This window comes from Hyla sarda, chromosome 2, assembly GCF_029499605.1.
Source record: "Hyla sarda isolate aHylSar1 chromosome 2, aHylSar1.hap1, whole genome shotgun sequence".
Classification (NCBI taxonomy): Eukaryota; Metazoa; Chordata; class Amphibia; order Anura; family Hylidae; genus Hyla; species Hyla sarda.
Genome location: NC_079190.1, coordinates 431,830,778 through 431,850,713, shown reverse-complemented (window position 1 = coordinate 431,850,713; position 19,936 = coordinate 431,830,778). Strand labels below are relative to the sequence as shown.

General features: G+C 45.6%; 1 protein-coding gene across 1 annotated transcript in view; it reads right to left on the bottom strand.

The window, feature by feature from the left end:
• The window catches only part of PIGS (phosphatidylinositol glycan anchor biosynthesis class S), a gene marked incomplete in the record, with an annotated part of 35,790 nt that extends 18,079 nt beyond the window's left edge, over positions 1-17,711 (bottom strand). Inside the window, 5 exon segments of the mRNA XM_056560834.1 lie at positions 2,629-2,720; positions 11,003-11,092; positions 14,708-14,819; positions 17,320-17,459; positions 17,533-17,711. Coding sequence (XP_056416809.1) covers positions 2,629-2,720; positions 11,003-11,092; positions 14,708-14,819; positions 17,320-17,459; positions 17,533-17,566 — 468 coding nt within the window.
• Positions 17,712-19,936: the final 2,225 nt, after the last annotated feature.

The window sequence follows — 19,936 nt, the reverse complement described above, 5'->3', positions numbered from 1 at the left end:
TACCTGGAGACTCAATGTAAAAGTCAGACAAAACACCCCTAGTACGCTTCGTGAGAGCGTGAGGCTTCTGTAAAAGAGGAGCGGGACCCACCAGAGGGCAGGCGCAGGGCAGACCTCTTACAGGTAGACACCATGTCACATGAGGCCTCAGCCACCACAAGGGGGACTTGAGTCAAGTCAGCCATAACTGGGATAGGAAGAAAACCCAGGCTGAAGGGGCGGCCGAATCCACCTGAATTGTAACATCCGGGGAAACTGGGGGGTCTGGGGGAGCAGTGGAGCAGGCAGAGTCAGTGGGCATTTTAGGAATAATATGCTAGAGAGACAAAATAGAGACTAGCAGTCTAGTTGTCAGTTTAGAGGGAGGGCAGAATAGCGTCCCCTATGTCAGTAAAGAGTTAACCTCTGAGAGAGGCGTTCCCAGAGCAGGGGCACTGCCGATTGGCCCCCGCCACCTGGATCGCGCACACAGCGCTGATTGGAGGGCGATGCGCGCCTCCAGTAAGCTCCAGTGGCCCTGTGGGCGGAGCTACAGCGCCCCGGCTGCCGAGAATAACCAGAGTAATGGCGTCCGCCCCTTGCCCCGAGTGCACATGCTAGCCGCATATGCGCCCGCCGGGAAGTGAGCTGGCGCCACACATACCCCCCCCGGCAGCCGTCAGCTGCCGAAGTGAGTACAAGTCGAGGACAAAGGAGTAATGGCGCCCGCTCCCTGTCCCGAGCGCACATGACAGCACATATGCGCTCAGGGGAAGTAAGCGGGCGGCATACACATCGGCAACAGCTGCCGGAGAAAATGAAAGTAAGCCGGCGCTCCGTGAGCTCGGCCAGTAAAAAGCGTTGCGGCCGTTAGCCGCATATAAGGTGCTGCGGGACAGCCGCATAGTAAAACACAGTCACACACAGTGAGGAAAGTAAAAACTTACACACAGTGTAATAAAGAAATTATGCCCCCAAAAATGCCACTGCTCGCCCCAGTACCAGCCAGCCCCATAAACCTGAAAAGGTGGGCAAAAACTGAGGGTCTCCAGAGGTTGCAAGTCCTTGCACCTAGGGGAGAAAGGGAAATGTACTCACCTCAGTCAGAAGAAACTTACCTAATGGAGTCTTCTGTGAAGTCTTCAGTCAGCTTTTGTCCCTGCATCACGCCTAGTTGCTATGCGCGAGCGAGGCGAGCAGAGAAGAAGGGGGACCCGGACCCATGAGGTACCAACCCAGGCGCTGACCGTTGGGGAGAGGGGGTTAACAGCGCATATACGTAATGTCTGTGCCCCCTTACTCGCAATGGGGAAACAGGGAACCAGAGTCCCTGAGTCCCCACCTGAAAACAGAAAAGTAAAGGAATAAAAAAAACTAACACGTCCCTATACTAGGAAAACAAAAAATCAGAAGACCTGGTCTGGAGAATTCCAGACCATGTCCACCTCCTGCAAGACACTAAGGTAAAACTGATTACCTCAGGGCCTGAAGGCGGGTATATCCTGCTGGGAGGAGCCGACTTTTTTTGTTATTACCATAGTGTCACACCTCCTAGAGACAGCAGCATACACCCCACGGTCTGTGTCCCCCAATGGAGCCAATAGAGAAATACGCTTTTTTGGACTTCAGATTTTTTTTACGTGTACGCCATTGACCGTGCGGTTTAATTAACTATATATTTTTATAGTTCGGACATTTACGCACGCGGCGATACCACATATGTTTATTTTTATTTACACTTATTTTTTTTATGGGAAAAGGGGGTTGATACAAACTTTTATTAGGGAAGGGGTTAAATGATCTTTATTAACACTTTTTTTTACTTTTTTTTTTTGCAATGTTATTGCTCCCATAGGGACCTATAACACTGCACACACTGATCTTTTACACAGATCACTGGCGTGTATTAACAAGCCTGTGATCAGTGTTATCAGCGCTTGGCTGCTCCTGCCTGGATCTCAGGCACGGAGCAGTCATTTGCCGATCGGACAGGTAAGCTGTACGGAACGCCGTGATTTCACTGCAGCAGTCCCGAACAGCCCGACTGAGCAGCCGGGATACTTTCACTTTAGATGCGGCGGTCAGCTTTGATCGCTGCGTCTGAAGGGTTAATACAGGGCATCACCGCGATCGGTGATGTCCTGTATTTGCCACGGGTCCCGGCCGTTGACCACGTGACCCCGCGGGAGCCGGTGGAGGACGTAAATATATGTCCTTCGTCGTTAAGGAGTTAAGTCTTCTGAAATAATTACTCCTAAAGCCCTTTCCTCAGGACTGTCTCAAATATTTTATATTCTGCCCGAGGGTTTTTACTCCCCAGGTACATTATGTTGCACTTATCCACATTAAATTTCAGTTGCCAGAGTTCTGACCATTCTTCTAGTTTGCCTAAATCTTTTTCCATTTGGCGGATCCCTCCAGGAACATCAACCCTGTTACATATCTTTGTGTCATCAGCAAAAAAGACACACCTTACCATCAATACCTTTTTCAATATCACTAATGAAGATATTAAACAAAATTGGTCGCAGTACAATCCCTGAGGTCCCCACTGGTAACAAGACCTTGCTCTGAATATACTCCGTTGACTACAACCCTCTGTTATCTGTCACTCAGCCACTGCCTAATATTTGCACGTGAGGACATTACCTGAGGAAAAAGGGTTGTGATCTCAGGTACAATGAACAGTGACAGAGATCCCTGGATTCCTTTGCTTTGCTGTTGGAGTGCTCGATCTGCCTCTGAAAACAAAACAGACATGTGTGATTGTGACATTTCCTCCTTCATATAAAACACCTTCCATTTGTGAATAAATAATATGATGATGATTGAAGGGGTCACCCAGTTGTTATTTTATTCATACATTTCCAGAAAAAGTGACAGGATAACAATATGAATGTAGGGTTTTAAGAAACATGCCCCAGATTTATTATAATATAGATAATTGTTTCCTAACCAGGATGCCTCCAGCTGTTCCAAAACTAAAACTCTCAGCCTTCGGCTGTCCAGGCATGCTGGGAGTTGTAGTTTTGCAACATCCTAGTTGAGAAATACTGATCTAGAAGCAAGGGTACTCAACTGGCGGACCGTGGTCCAGATCTGGACCGCCAGGCACCCGGGCCGCCCACCGGCTCTCCTCCCATACATTTGTACAGGTGGCTTAAATACACCGATACAAATGAATAGCTGCAGTCGAAGCAAGGGAACAACACTGTGTCCGTGCCCGGCCAGCACTTCTCCTGTGATGCAGGTGGTGCGATTAGCGCTGCCTGCATCATCTGCTCTGGCCAGGCTTGACAAAGAGGCCAGAGCAGCGGAGCAACACTCTCAGGTAAACATTTGTGTTTCCCCACGTGTGACTCTCCAGTTGTTGTAGAACTACAGCTCCCATCATGACCTTCTGTCTGTGCATAATGGGAGTTGTAGTTGCAACAGCTGGAGAGTCACAGTGGCAAAGTTCATGTGGGGGCACAGTGACATAATTCTGGGCGGCCTCATTGTGTGTGGCATCATTCATTGTGGGGGCAGCGTGTGGCATCATTCATTGTGGGGGCAGCGTGTGGCATCATTCATTGTGGGGGCAGTGTGTGGCATCATTCATTGTGGGGGCAGCGTGTGGCATCATTCATTGTGGGGGCAGCATGTGGCAGTAATATTGCAGGGGAATAGTGTGTGGCAATAATATACCAGGGGCCCAGTGTGTGGCAGAATTATTTTCAGGTGGAACAGTGTGCGGCAGATTTATATACCAGAGGCCCAGTGTGTGGCAGTAATATATTCAGGGCGTGCGGTGTGTGGCAGAATTATATTCAGGGCCTAAGGTGTGGCAGTATTGAATTATATTCAGGGCCTACAGTGTGTGTCAGTATTACAGTATATTCAGGGGATACAGTGTGTGGCAGTAATATACCAGGGGCCCAGTGTGTGGCAGTAATATACCAGGGGCCCAGTGTGTGGCAGTAATATACCAGGGGCCCAGTGTGTGGCAGTAAAATACCAGGGGCCCAGTGTGTGGCAGTAATATACCAGGGGCCCAGTGTGTGGCAGTAATATACCAGGGGCCCAGTGTGTGGCAGTAATATACCAGGGGCCCAGTGTGTGGCAGTAATATACCAGTAATATACCTATCCTTGTGATTCAGAGTTATGGCCCCGTTACTGTTTTCGCTTAAAACAGAGCTGTGCAGCAGTTTCCCTGCACACTGGGTTGAAGGGGGCCCAGTCAGGAAAATACTGAGAAGGGGCCATAGCAGGTGGCTAAAATGAATGGTCAGCAGCGCTCAGCTATAAAAAAAAATATATGAAAAATGCTTACATTGAAAAGAATCACAGGGACAGGATCCACATACATGGTGGCTCTCCCAACAAATCCTATACTTCCCAAGCACCATGACTTTTGGCGTTTTCTGTGGAGGATGTGAGAGGATAACACACCTCCCTGAATACAAGGGGTGCACCTTATGAGCGTTACAAGTTTCCCCAAACAGTCTGATACAGACAGATAAAATATTCCCAGCAGATGATGAAAGCCATATTTCCTGAAGAGCCATTTATCACAGCACTAAGCTTTCCTTCAGCCTTTTACCATAGAGGTCCATAATTGTGGTGCCCTCTAGTGTCAACTGCAGCAAATAACAATAGGCCCAATACTGTAACGTCCGAAACGAGGGGGAATAAAAGTGGTGGACATATAGGGGAAGATTTATCAAAACCTGTCCTGAGGAAAAGTTGCTGAGCTGCCCATAGCAACCAATCAGATCGCTTCTTTCATTTCTGAAAAGGCCTGTGAAAAATGAAAGAAGCAATCTGATTGGTTGCTATGGGCAACTCAGCAACTTTTCTTCTGGACAGGTTTTGATAAATCTCCCCCACAATGTCTGCACTAAAACTACGTGCAGACATAACTATTGCTCACAGATCAGCAGAATGACTGATACTGAATTAACATGAGAACATATGCGTGAGAATTAAAAAGGTATTTTGCTTCGATTAAGGTTTTTCAAGGGCATTGAAACCCATCCGTGCCCCACAATGGTGTCAGGGAGTGACATAAGAAATCCATCCTGTGTCTAACCACCAAAATGCAATGGCTGCGGGAGCCCAGCTGTCAATTACCAGCTGGCTAACATTGGGGTTGCATGGGTTAAACTTCTATGTCTGATCACCATGACCTAATCATATGACAAGGTGAGTTATCTATCTATACACCTTCATATACTATTATGTCAAGGTGCAGACAGTGGTTGTGACCAGTTGCACACATTAGTGCACACCTCTGCTCCACGGCTGTCAAAAATGATGACTATTACTAAGGAAAAAGAATTCAGGATATAATACATGTTCAGGTTAACAGATCAGACTGTGGGTTCAGGATGCTGCCAGAGGAACCTAATATTTGACGGTCCAAAAGCCTAAAGATGCCTATTTCAAGGCGCCATATGTATATACTACCTAGATCAGGTGAAAAGGTCTGTAAATTAAAAAGACTCTGAAAACCGCTTATTGCAGTAGTCAGTAAGGCTTCTTTCACACTGCTGTTAGCACATGGTAGTGTGACAGCCGTTGGGGGAGTCTGCGGAAATAGCAGAGGAAAAATTACTGCTTGTGCTGTCTTTTTTCTCCCGCTATTCCCATCAAAAAACAACAGCGCCCGGCAGCCCCATAATAGTAAATGGGAGCCACCGGGATCCATTGTTGCCCGATCCATTGTTGCCGGTCACGAAAATGGCTGTTAAAATAATGCAAAAAAAAAGGAGCAGTGCCGAGCTTGTCTGTGTCCCGGCTGCAGTCTGAGATTTAAGACTCCAGCATGAGTCTGAAATCTATAAAAAAAAAAAAAAAAAAAAAAAAAAAAAAAGGCTTGTGGCCAGGACTGGTAGGGAGACCCCTAGTGGTCATTTTTTCAAAGTGGAAAATTAAATATTAAATATTTTTTAATAACATGCTATTGGAAAGTTATTCTGCATACATTAATCTATATCAAAAGTTTTTTTAGGTGAAAGGTACCCTTTAAAGGGGATATCCAGTAAAAATAGGTAATTTCTTATGCTCCCCAGGCTGCATACAAAAAATAAAAAAAATAAAAATTTTAACTTTAACTCGCCTTCAGCTTTAACTCGCCTTTGTAGCTCAAGTATTGGGGGAACCCCTCCATGGCCCATGCCTCTGCTTTCCTTCAAACTGCAGAAAATAGCAGCCAGGGGAACTCAGCCAGGGGAACTGACTGTGCTGCTCTCCAATCACTGGCCAAGGCAGGACACCGCTGCGGACAGTGATTGGCTGAGTGGCACTGTGACGTCAAGGCTACAGCTCTGGCCGTCTCTGGTGAAGCAGACTGTCAGCAAAGAGCGGTCGGACATGGGGAGCCCGGATCCAGGAATTACAAGGGAGCAGAGAAAGGCGAGTTAAAGAGTCTGTGGGGGATATTTATCAAAGGATTTAGACTGGTTTTTCCTGTCTAAATTTGTCGCAGTCTAAATATGTGCGACTTTTCTGCGACTTTTGCTCTGGAGGATTTTTAGAGCATTATGCATGCTAGTCTATTTTAGACGGAAATGCATTGGAAAATGCATTGGTGCTGAATTTATCAAAAGCGACTTTTCAGCGACAAGTCGCATCGGCTGAAAGTACGCCGAAATGTCAGACCATGTTGGAGCAGGTTTAAATACAGTCTAAAGCATAGATCCCAAAGTCTGTGCACAGAATTTATCAAGAGCCTTGCGCCTTTTGATAAATTAGGCGCACAATAGACCTGCCAAACACTCTGTAGTTTGGCCTAAACTGATGCGGGACATAGACAACTTTGATAAATATCCCCGTTATTTTTGTATGCAGCCTGGGAACAATAAATGACCTAAATCTACTGGATAACCCCTTTAAAAGTCCTCTCTATTAGGGATCGACCGATATCGTTTTTTTTTAGGGCCGATACCGATAATCGGTGGAGGTTAGGGCCGATAGCCGATAACTTATACCTATATAAGTTATCGGCTATTTATCCCCCCTCGACACCACTGCAGATCATTGATTTAAAGCGGGCGCTTTAAATCAATGCACTGCAGTGGCTTTTGCGGTGCCATAGGCCGCCCCTGCCCGCTTCTCTCCCCCTACCTGTCAGGGTGGTCCGGGCCATCCATCCTTCGTGTAGTGTCCGGTGGCATTCCGGTTGAAGAGTGAACCGGTCCGGGCTGTCCTTCTCCGGGGGTCATCTTCTCCACTCCGGGCAGGCTCCGGCCTAGTATGCTGCATAGACGCCGCTGCGCAGTGACGCCTGTGCACAGCGACGCCCCTGACGTCACGGCGTCTATGCAGCGTACTAGGCCGGAGCCTGGCCGGAGTGGAGAAGATGACCCCCGGAGAAGGACAGCCCGGACCGGTTCACCCTCCACCCGGAATGCCGCCGGACACTACACGAAGGATGGATGGCCCGGACCACCCCCATTACGGGTACGTTTAATTTCTTAAATTGACTCGGAGGGTGGGGGAGGGGCCCGACCGGTATAGCGGTATGGGCAAAAATCCATACCGGTATACCGCCCAGCACTACAGTGGGGGATGCGACGCGGTGTGGTGGGTCGGGGGGCGGTCGCGATGCGGTGGGTCGGGGCGGTCGCGGTGCGGTGGGGGCGGCATTATCGGCTTGTCGGCAAGGTAATTGCCGATACCGATAATGCCAAAAATTGTGATTATCGGCCGATAATATCGGCCATACCTACTCTCTATGCACCAGCATGCATCCCCTATCCCATTCATAGGCTTATAGCAGGGGAATGAAAGTGCACCGATTCAGTGACCAGGCCTCGGGTGTTTGGCGGTACATGCTGCACGAGTACTGGAGCATGTACCTCAGTAACAGACTCTTAAGAAGACCAATCAGCTCTCCCGACATGTCTATTTTAGCAAATACTTATAATGCTTACAAAATGACAATGCGATATTTCTAAGAACTCTGCTTTGTGCTGTTCCTTTGTTATTTCTCTTGAATATGTATGAATAAATTTGCAATCGGGTCTTGGGCCTCATTCACCAATTTCAGATTTGGCATAGCTGCATCAGCACTGGCTTTAAAATACTGACTAAATCTGCAATGTGTGTATGAGGACTTAAAGGGGTAGTCCAGTGGTGAAAATCTTATCCCCTATCCTAAGGATAGGGGAGAAGTTTGAGATCGTGGGGGGTCCGACCGCTGGGGCCCTCTGCAATCTCTCTGTACGGGGCCAATGCTCTCCGGTCAGATAGCGGGTGTTGACCCCCGCACGAAGCGGCGGCCGACACGCCCCCTCCATACATCTCTATGGCAGAGCCAGAGATTGCCGAAGGCAGGGCTTCGGCTTTGCCATAGAGTTGTATTGAGGGGGCGTGTCGGCCTCCGCTTCGTGCGGAGGTCGACACGCCCCCTTCCCGCGGGCTGTCGGGGCCCCGTACAGGAGATCACAGGGGGCCCCAGAGATCTGCAACTTAGGATAGGGGATAAGTTGTTCACCACTGAGTCACCACTGGACTACTCCTTTAAAGGGGTATTAAAAGGAAAAAATATATATATTTTTTATTTTATTTTTTAAATCAACTGGCTCCAGAAAGTTAAACAGATTTGTAAATTACTTCTATTAAAAAATCTTAATCCTTCCAATAATTATAAGATGCTGAAGTTGAGTTATTCTTTTCTGTCTGGCAAAAGTGCTCTCTGCTGACATCTCTGCTTGTCTCGGGAACTGCACAGAGTAGAAGAGGTTTGCTATGGGGATTTGCTTCTACTCTGGACAGTTCCCGAGACACGTGTCCTCAGAGAGCACTTAGACAGAAAAGAACAACTCTACTTCAGCAGCTCATAAGTATTGAAAGGATTAAGATTGCTTAATAGAAGTAACTTACAAATCTGTTTAACTTTCTGGAGCCCCTGGATAACCCCTTTAATATTCCTCTTGGCAATAAGGGGTGTCCCTACAGGGTCCAATACTTTCAGTATTGGCTGGATATTATCAGACTCCCCATTTGCAAGGAGAATAGTAACTAGAGATGAGCGAACTTACAGTAAATTCGATTCGTCACGAACTTCTCGGCTCTGCAGTTGATGACATCCTGCATAAATTAGTTCAGCTTTCCGGTGCTCCTGTGGGCTGGAAAAGGTGGATACAGTCCTAGGAGACTCTTTCCTAGGACTTTATCCACCTTTTCCAGCCCACTGGAGCACCGGAAAGCTGAACTAATTTATGCAAGAAAAGTCAGCAACCGCCAAGCTGAGAAGTTTGTGACGAATCGAATTTACTGTAAGTTCGCTCATCTCTAATAGTAACAACCAGTTGTCATTTTATTTATACATTTTCAGAAAAAGTAACAGGATAACAACATGTTTGGTTCTAAGAAAACATGCCCCAGATTTATTATAATATAGATCAGTATTTCCTAACCAGGGTGCCTCCAGCTGTTGCAAAACTACAACTCCAGCATGCCCGGACAGCCGTCGGCTGTCTGGGCATGCTGGAGTTGTAGTTTTGCAACAGCTGGAGGCACCCTGGTTGGGAAATACTGATCTAGAGAATGCAAGCATCTACTAAACCAGACCGGTCAGTAGTAGTGACAGATACGCTCTAAAAAATGAGGTCAGGTGTTAAACACTACCAAGTTTTTGTCCAGTTATAGTCATGTGTGTATTTTTCTATGGTTAACCTATCTTTATGATTCAGTGTTGTGGCCCCTTCACTGTTTTTGCTTAAATAGAGCTGTGTGCTTTTCACCTCTTAAATACTAAGTTCAAGAGGGAGGAGCACTTGTTTCAAGAAGACTTGTATAAAACACCCTTCGTGCAAACTTCTTACAAAAACAGATTATATTTAAAATTTATATTTTATATATAATCTGTTTTTGTAAGAAGTTTTAAGGTACACGAAGGGTGTTTTATACAAGTCTTCTTGAAACAAGTGCTCCTCCCTCTTGAACTTAGTATTTAAGAGGTGAAAAGCACACAGGTGGTGTGGTGATCAAGAACGCGCATGCGTTCGAAACGTGTCCATAGGAGAAGTTTGCTGACCAGGTGAAGGTGTATGGTGTGTGCTCTGCATTTTTAAGAAAAAGTTCAATAAAAAGGATCTACGTTTCAAAGGGACTGCTGGACTACCTTTTCTTCATTTGCTTACAAGTATCAAGCCGGGCCGGGCTCGAGTCCTTGCAGACCGTGGAGTAGGTTAGCTGAGAGAACTTTATTTCTTATTCATTTGTTATAAATAGAGCTGTGCAGCAGATTCCCTGCATACTGGGTGGAAGGGGGTCCCAGTCAGGGAAAGACTGAGAAGGGACCGCAGTCTGACTAAGAGTGTGCATGCGCTCAAAACGCGTCCGACTCGTCCCATCATCTTGCAGCATGGGGGTGTGATGTCTTGCACGAGTTACAATTATTATTATTTTTTTATACATTTCAATAAAGCCTAGTGTTTTCAGTAGTGCTGGATCAATCCTTTTTTTTACTTCCTGTTGATCAGAACTGCAGTCCCTTCATGTAAGGGTCCCAGAGGACGGACCGAGACCGATCATAAAGTATTGGCCAATCCTAAGATTCAAGAGACTTTACTGCTAGTGTACCAATGGTTATACTCTATGGGAGAGATTTATCAAAACCTGTGCAAAGGAAAAATTGCTGAGTTGCCCATAGCAACCAATCAGATCGCTTCTTTCATTTTGCAGAGGCCTTGTTAATAATGGAAGAAGCAATCTGATTGGTTGCTATGGGCAACTGGGAAACTTTCCCCGGCACAGGTTTTGATAATTCTCCCCCTATGTGAGTGATTGAAGTCTTAACCAGTTGTCGATGCTTTCGATGGCTATGTGTTTCCTAAACTATCTGTAAACTTTGATATACCTGGCAATAAGGTTGTCATTCTAATGTATTGTCCTTGCTTGTACCTATACAATACAATACAGTGACCCCCCGACCTACGATGGCCCCGACATATGATGAAATCGACATACAATGCTTTTTTATGTAAATAATGTGATTTAAAAAAAGAACGAACATGGAGCCATTTACATACCCGACAAGGTTGGCAATGACAAAAGCTCATCCTCCTCAAAGGTCGTCCTCCTGTACCTGAACTCATAACGGCAATTAAAGGTTGTGTGAGCTGTAGGAAAAGCACATTAAACAAGAGTATATTTATCAAAGGAATTTTTGTTGATTGGTTAAATGAACATCAACTTGAGAAACCACAGAATAAATTGCATTTACTGTTTATACAGCAGGTATATATGCTATTCATTGGTCCCATCGCACGTGTTCGCTTATACAACAGGTGAGAAAATCTACAATAACATTTGGGTAACCCGAATCTTAAGAAGCAACTGTGGATCCTTCTGACTGGAAGTAGTAGTTCTATTATCCAAGTGTTCCTAATTATTATTATTATTTATATAGAGCGCCCTTTGTTCCAGGGCAGTGTACATATTATAAGGGTTAAAATTGATAACACAATGGTATGGAAGACTCAAGTAGAGGGAGAATGGGACCTGCTCGTGAGGGCTTACAGACTACAAGGAGAGCGGAGGGTATCAGGAGGTGGGGGAGGCAGCTGGTCATCTGGGACCGGATGGGGAAGTAGCCGTTCATAGCGCAGTGAGTGAGTGGCAGCAGGGTTACTGTAGGTCATAGGCTTGCTTGAGAAGATGGGTCTTCAGGTGGCTGTTAAAGACCTGGATATGTCAGGGCAGCGAGCTCCAGTGTATGGTGGAAACACTGGAGAAGTCCTGGAGACAGCTGTGTGAGGTGCGGACAAGGTGAGGTCAGATGTATTTGGGGGGGGGGGAGCAGGTTGCGAATGGCATTGTAGTTTAAACAGAATTTGTTGGGCAATGGGTGGCCAGTGAAGGGACTGGCACAGGGGAGAAGCAGAGAAGTGAGGGGAGAGGTGGATTAGATTGACAGGAGAGTTGAGGATGGTTTGGAGAGGAGCAAGAGTGTTTAATGGAAGGTCGCAGAGGAGGATGTTGAAGTAATCCAAGGAAAAGATGAGGAGGCCATGTACCAGTAGTTTGGTTGAGTCAAAGTTGAGGAATAAGCAAATATAAGGGTGGTAAGGGACCGGATGTGTGGTTAACATGACAAGGCAGAGTCGGTGGTGGATAGATTGGGGGGGGGGGGGGTTGTTGCAAGATGGGGGACAAAATTGATAAATGCCATTTTCTCCTAATTAGGTTTGAGACAGCGGGAGGAGAAGAAGAAAGATTTTGGATAGGAGGGAGGTGACATATGGGCCAGAAGAGTGTAGTCAGTTTAGAAATAGTATTGAAGCCATGGGATTCTATAATCTGTCCATGGGTATAGATAGAGAAGAGTAACAGAATGAAGAATTCAGGGTGCACATAAGAGGGGGATGGGGGGCGGGGGAATCAGGAGTCAGGCGGATGCGTAGGATGTTACAGGGCTTCAGTGGTATTGGGAAAGCTGGTCGGTGATAGGAGGAAGATGTGGTAAATGGGATTTGGTGAGGGAGCCCAGAGTTAGGAGAACTGTCACCAACTGTAAAGACAAGCAGGGACAGGGATAGTAGATAGGAGTAGGATAGTTTGTAAGAGGGGTGTTTGGAAACAAATGTTTTAAGGGATGGGAAAAAGACGGCAGTAGGATACAGTAATGGGGAGAAGAGATGGAGCGATAAATAGACGTAATTGTTGTCTGGATTTGGGGGAGATCAGTGACTTTGAAGATTATAATGATGGGCAAAATAAACATTTGGAAGTTTGAGGAGGAAATTGGGGTATGGAGTATTTATGTTCAGTTCCCTTCTGTTTTTTCTGCTGACTCACTAACAATTACAACACTTGAAAGTTCAGCACAATGGCCAAGGCCATAATGACTAGGGCTCATGTAGATCTGGTCCGTACTAGTAATTCCAGGTGTAAAACCAGGGGGTGGGAACATGAAGGTAAATAGGGGGATGGCAGAGGGCAGTGGATGTAGTCAGTGCACACCACCAATTCAAACAGAAGAGGATGGTGCTGGGAGTAGCTGTAGTGATTAAAGCAGCATACCAAAAAGGTAAAAATCCCTACAATCATTTGGCATGACCTTTCCAGAGAATCAGAGCATTTGGAGAGAATATCTACTTTTCTATGGTGAAAGGTAGAGATGAGCAAACTTACAGTAAATTCGATTCGTCACAAACTTCTCGGCTTGGCAGTTGATGACTTATCCTGCATAAATTAGTTCAGCTTTCAGGTGCTCCGTTGGGCTGGAAAAGGTGGATACAGTCCTAGGAAAGAGTCTCCAGCCCACCGGAGCACCTGAAAGCTGAACTGATTCATTCAGGCTAAAGTCAGCAACTGCCGAGCCGAAAAGTTTGTGACTAATCGAATTTACTGTAAGTTCGCTCATCTCTAGTGAAAGGAATCAATGGCTCCATAAGATTCTGATTGACTAAATCTTACTGGAGCTTTGCTCACCTCTAGTTCTATGGATGAATGGGAACTTGTCACATTGAAAATTCAGTCCAATTCACAGGCATCATGCTATAGAGCAGGAGGAGCTGAGCAGATGGAGATACAGTGGTCCCTCAAGTTACAATATTAATTGGTTCCAGGAAGACCATTGTATGTTGAGACCATAACTCTATGGAAACCTGGTAATTGGTTCTGAAGACCCAAAATGTCATCCAAAAATAGGAAAAAGTGAAAATTAAAGAAAAATAAGTAGATAACTAATATAGATAAAGCAAATCCTTACATATAAAAGTAAGAAAGATCTGCTGGGAGCTGTAATCACAGTCTATGTCAGTGTTTCCCAAGCAGGGAGCCTCCAGCTGTTGCAAAACTACAACTCCCAGCATGCCCGGACAGCCAAAGGCTGTCCGGGCATGCTGGGAGTTGTAGTTTTGAAACAGCTGGAGGCACCCTGCTTGGGAAACACTGGTCTATGTAGAGGACAGGAGCTTCTTCAGGGTCCTGTACAGTACAGGCAATGTCCTAAAAAAGTAACGGAGTCTCCCTCACCTGGTGTCCAAAGGAGCAGGTAACCCTGGAACATGTAAAGAGTACAGAACATGTAATACCTCCCTGTACTGTAGGGGGCGCTACCAGACACCAGTCAGTGCATACACTTCAGTAATACAGGGGTTTTACCAGTAAAATGTCCATTCTGATTGATCAGTTCTTCCGGCTATTGACACGTTTCACAGATCTGGACTGTCCGTAGCATTGTATGTCGAGTCTGGTTTCAACTTACAATGGTCCAGAAAAGACCATTGTATGTTGAAACTATTGTATGTTGAGGCCATTGTAAGTTGAGGGATCACTGTATAGATTTGTGGGGAAAGTTCCAGGATGATTTGTCATTTATTCATGTAAATTTCTACCTGTATTGGGCTAAGTAGTCAAGTAGGAGTTCCTATGCAGTGACTGACAGCTGACTATACATGGATAGCCCACTGGATAGGACTGTCCACAGGACTACTTACCCCACACTGAGCAGAGATTTACATGAATAAACAACAAGTTATCCTGGAACTTTTCCCACAAAACTATATCAGTCTGCACGGCTCCTGCAGCCTGCAGATTCTACTGTATTTTCAATGTGACAGATTCCCTTTGTCTGGGTTCTGTTCTGCAGCAGCAGCAGTCTCCTGTATATGAGAACCTCCACCTGCCTTTTCTGATTTTACAGATCATACATCGATGGTAAAGACTAACAATGTTATGTCCTGAACTTTGTGTGGAGAAAGCCTGCAACCAGGGAAGGAGATACTTACAGTTTAGTACAGTCTCTTTTTCCTTTACATCTGAAGCTGGGATTCGCCTTTGTTGTTCTGCTGTTAATGTTCCTTTAGAAAACACCACTTCCACAGGGACAGTAAGCTGGAGCTGCACATATAGGTGGAAGAGATATCATGATCATTCTAGTCACATGATGAACACATCATTATGTAGCATTGTGCATTAAAGGGGTATGCCAGGATTTTTTTATTTTATTTGACTATGCTACAGGGGCTGTAAAGTTAGTGTAGTTCATAATATAGTGTCTTTACCTGTGTGTGACGGTTTTCTCACAATTCTTCTGTGATTTTCACCCCAATATTTATTTTTACCAGCATACACAATGACTGTTGTCTCAGATTTTTCCCAGCTTGCAATGCAGCCGAGACCTGACCTCACTAGTCAGCTGATGACAGGGAACCTGTCTGCTTCAATGGGTGGAGGGATCAATCTGCAACTAATGCAACAGCTGTAGGCACCCTGATTGAAAACCACAGGTCTTTTGAATGGATGCAGCTCATTTATGTTTCAATGGGTGGGTGGCTGATGTGTGGGAGGGAGGAAAATGGAATTATGGGATTTGTAGTCAAAAAAAGAAAAGTCAAACAGGAAATACCAGTTCACAAGAAGCTAGCCACAGTGTTCTGGTAATCTCACAACATAGCTGTTTAGCACCAAGACAAGAGCAGATCCTTCCTAAGCATGTCCATTACTGTCTGACAGGTACATACTAAAATCACCTTATGGTGGATAACCCCTTTAATAGAATGTAGGTATTTCTAAAATGCTATAACAGCAAATCCAGAGGAACAAACTATGCACTATCCCCTGTATGTCCCGTATCCGGATAGTCCCAGCCCTTCACTCTGTGTCCCCCAGATCCAGAGGGACAGAGCAGTAATATGACATTACTTCATATTATGGGACAGAGTGGAGACTGGTGTGTGCATGCCTGTAGTCATGTCCTTCTCCTGAAAGTGCTGCCCTTGCCACCTAATGCTAAAGTGCTGTGTATAGGATTAGGGTAACCATACCCTACCCCTAACCTTAAAGGGGTAGTTTATGGAAATGAACTCATCACCTGTGCCCCCCCCCCCAATGATCTCCTGTATGGGGCCCATCCTCAGTGCAATTTGGACCCCACCGGTGGGGGGTATAATGCTAACGCCAGGGATTGGCTGAGTGGGCCGTTACTTACCTCTGTCCAGGAAGATGGGGGCAGGAGCATGCCAAGTACTGGTAGGTAGGTCGGGCTCCATACTGGAGATCACGGGGGCCCCCAGTGGTCAAAGACCCCCTTCTCCCCAAGGCAATCTGACACTTAAAGCGATACTCCGGTGGAAAATTATAATTTTATTTTTTAAATCAACTGGTGCCAGAAAGTTAAACAGATTTGTGAATTACTTCTATTAAAAAATCTTAAGCCTTCCATTGCTTATTAGCTGCTGAATACTACAGAGAAAATTATTTTCTTTTTGGAACATGACATCATGACCACAGTGCTCTCTGCTGACATCTCTGTCCATTTTAGGAACTGTCCAGAGCAGCCTATCTTTTCTATGGGGATGTTCTCCTACTCTGGACAGTTCTTAAAATGGACAGAGATGTCAGCAGAGAGCACTGTGGTCATGAGGTCAGCAGAGAGCTCTGTGTTCCAAAAAGAAAATAATTTCCTCTGTAGTATTCAGCAGCTAATAAGTACTGGAAGGATTAAGATTTTTTTAATAGAAGTAATTTACAAATCTGTTTAACTGTTTGGCACCAGTTGATATATAAAAAAAAAAAAAAAAGAAAAAAAAGGTGTTCCACCAAAGTACCCCTTTAAGGGATAGGTTCAGTTTTGCAGACTGCCCCTTTAAAGTCCATCCCCTAACTCTATACACTTTCAGAGTGAGGTCATTTGTGACAACCAGAGCAGGGCCGGGTGTGCGCACACGCATGATATATCTCATGCCAGAGGACCAATTAAAACCGTGTCACCGGATTTCTGACGGGTCGTCGAAAATGACCCAACACCGCTATGTCCTCTGTATATGCAGATGTTGCATGGTTGGAGGTGTCGGACTCCCACCAGTCAGACACTGACGAACAAGTCCTTGAAATCCCCTTTGGATAAATAAGGGGATCTGACTTGTGGGCAGCTGTACCACCCTATATGCCAACTATTCCTTTCCATGCCCGATCCTATACTGAAAATAAAGGAAGATCGAAGAAGCACCTACACAATGTCTGACTCTGAACCCAGTATATCAGTGATCCCCAGCTATTCCAAAACTACAAATCCCAGCATGCCTCCAGAGTCGTAGTTTCACAACAGCGCTGTTGGGTGGGAAACAATGCACTATATAAAGAGAAGCATCCATATTGTGGATCATGTCCTATAGGGTGTGATGCGTGTATATGTGAATGATATAGAGCAGAGTTTCCCAACTAGTGAGCCTCCAGCTGTTGCAAAACTACAAATCCCAGCATGCCCGGGCAGCCTTTGGCTGCCCGGGCATGCTGGGAGTTGTAGTTTTGCAACAGCTGGAGGCACACTAGTTGGAAAACGCTGATCAAAAGGTTTAGATAGAAGCACCACGTGTCCATAGAACACGCAGCCGCTCACCCTCAGCAGCCCCAGTTGTCTGATGTCGCTGTAGGGCAGGGACGCCCGGTAAGTCTCCGTTGTCTTCCACCATAGCGGCAGCCCGACCAGAGCGGCGATCAGAGCGATGGACAGTGCAGCACGCTTCCCCCGGGAGGCCTCTGCGGAGAACAGAACAGGGATCACATGTAACACTCCATTCATTCAGCCGTCTCCCATATACAAGTCACTCACCCAACAGAGCCGCGGCCGTAATGGAAGCCGCCATGTTTGTTTCCGCTTGTCAAACCAGCAGACAGCAGCCAATCGGCAGTCACCCAGCAACAGATCACCTGTCTTCACATATTAGATTAGTGCACGGCGGCCATTTTTGTGTAGCCCTGTCCTTATACTTCAACATACCGGCTCAAGCAAAATGGCTCCGTAAACGAGACAGAACTGGAAAAACTAGTTCGCCCTCTAGCGGAAAAAAAGGAAGGAATAAGGAAACTGTATGGCGAGACGGGTGTGTCAAAATAGCTATGACCAGACAGTGTGCGTTTTTTATTTAAATGGTTAACCCCTTAAGGACGCAGCCCATTTGGGCCTTAAGGACGCAGACAATTTAATGTTTACATTTTTGTTTTTTCCTCCTCGCCTTCAAAAAATCATAACATTTTTATATTTTCATCCACAGACTAGTATGAGGGCTTGTTTTCTTGCGCGACCAGTTGTCCGTTGTAATGCCATCACTCACGTTACCATAAAATGTATGGTGCAACCCAAAAAATACTATTTGTGTGGGGAAATTAAAAAGAAAACCGCAATTTTGCTAATTTTGGAAGGTTTTATTTTCACACCGTACAATTTACGGTAAAAATGACATGTGTTCTTTATTCTTTGGGTCAATACAATTAAAATGATACCCATGATAATATACTTTTCTATTACCGGTGCGCTTAAAAAAAATCGCAAACTTTTTAACCAAATTAGTACGTTTAAAATCCCCCTATTTAGAAGACCTATAACTTTTTCATTTTTCCGTATAAGCGGCGGTATGAGGGCAAATTTTTTGCGCCGTGATCTGTACTTTTTATTGATACCATATTTGCATATATAGAAATTTTTATCCATTTTTTATTAATTTTTTGGGGAATAAAATGTTATAAAAAAAAGCATCTATTTTGGACTTTTTTTATTTTTACGTTCACGCCGTTCACTGTACGGTATCATTAACATTTTATTTTAATAGTTCAGATGTTTACGCACGTGGCGATACCAAATATGTATAAAAAATATTTTTTTAACACTTTCTGGGGGTGAAATAGGTAAAATGGGACAATTTACGTTTTTATTGAGGGAGGGGGGTTTTCACATTTTTTTTACTTTATTTGTAGAGATGAGCGAACTTACAGTAAATTCGATTAGTCACGAACTTCTCGGCTCGGCAGTTGATGACTTATCCTGCATAAATGAGTTCAGCCTTCAGGTGCTCCCGTGGGCTGGAAAAGGTGGATACAGTCCTAGGAGACTCTTTCGTAGGACTGTATCCACCTTTTCCAGTCCACCGGAGCACCTGAAAGCTGAACTAATTTATGCAGGAAAAGTCATCAACTGCCGAGCCGAGAAGTTCGTGATGAATCGAAGTTCGCTCATCTCTATTTATTTGTTTTACTTTTTTTACTTTTATTTTTACACTTTAATAGTCCCCATAGGGGACTATTTATAGCAATCACTCGATTGCTAATACTGTTCAGTGCTATGTATAGGACACAGCACTGATCAGTGTTATCGGTCATCTTCTGCTCTGGTCTGCGGGAAGGCAGATCAGAGCAGAAGACGCCGGGAAGGCAGCGGAGGCAGGTGAAGGGACCTCCGGCTGCCATGCTGGATGATCGGATTGCCACGGTAGCGCTGCGGGCGATCCGATCATCCATTTTAGTGACCGCGATGCTGCAGATGCCGTGATCTGTATTGATCACAGCATCTGAGGGACTAATGTCCGCCATTACGGGCGGGTACCTGGCTGCGATCAGCAGCCGGGACCTGCCGTGCATGATCCGGGCATTGCTCCGATGCTCAAGGTTATGCTTAGGACGTAAATGTACGTCCTGGTGCATTAAGTACCACCTCACCAGGACATACATTTATGTCCTCTGTCGTTAAGGGGTTAAAGGGGTACAGTGGTTCCTCAACATACAATGGTAATTCGTTCCAAATGAACCATCGTTAGTTGAAACCATCGTATGTTGAGGGATCCGTGCAATCCGTCTCTGCTGCGTGGGATTCATCAATGTCATCACGTCGCTGCACACGCCACTCCTATTGGATAACGACGAAGGAGAGCGACGGCGATGCAGGGGATCCTGAAGAGGACAGTCCGGAGTACCGGGGACAGGTGAGTGAACATCATCGGAGAACACGGGGCACCTTAAACGGCTATCTGGCGGCAGCCGAAGCAGTCTGCACTACCGGATAGCCGTATATGCGATGGCCCCGACATACAGAAGCATCATATGTTGATGGTGCCTTCAACATTCGATGACCTCTGAGAGGCCATCATATGTTGAAATGATCGTATGTCGGGGCCATCGTAGGTCGGGGGGTCACTCAGTTGGAAAACATTATTTTTTTTAAAATCAACTGGGGCCAGAAAGTT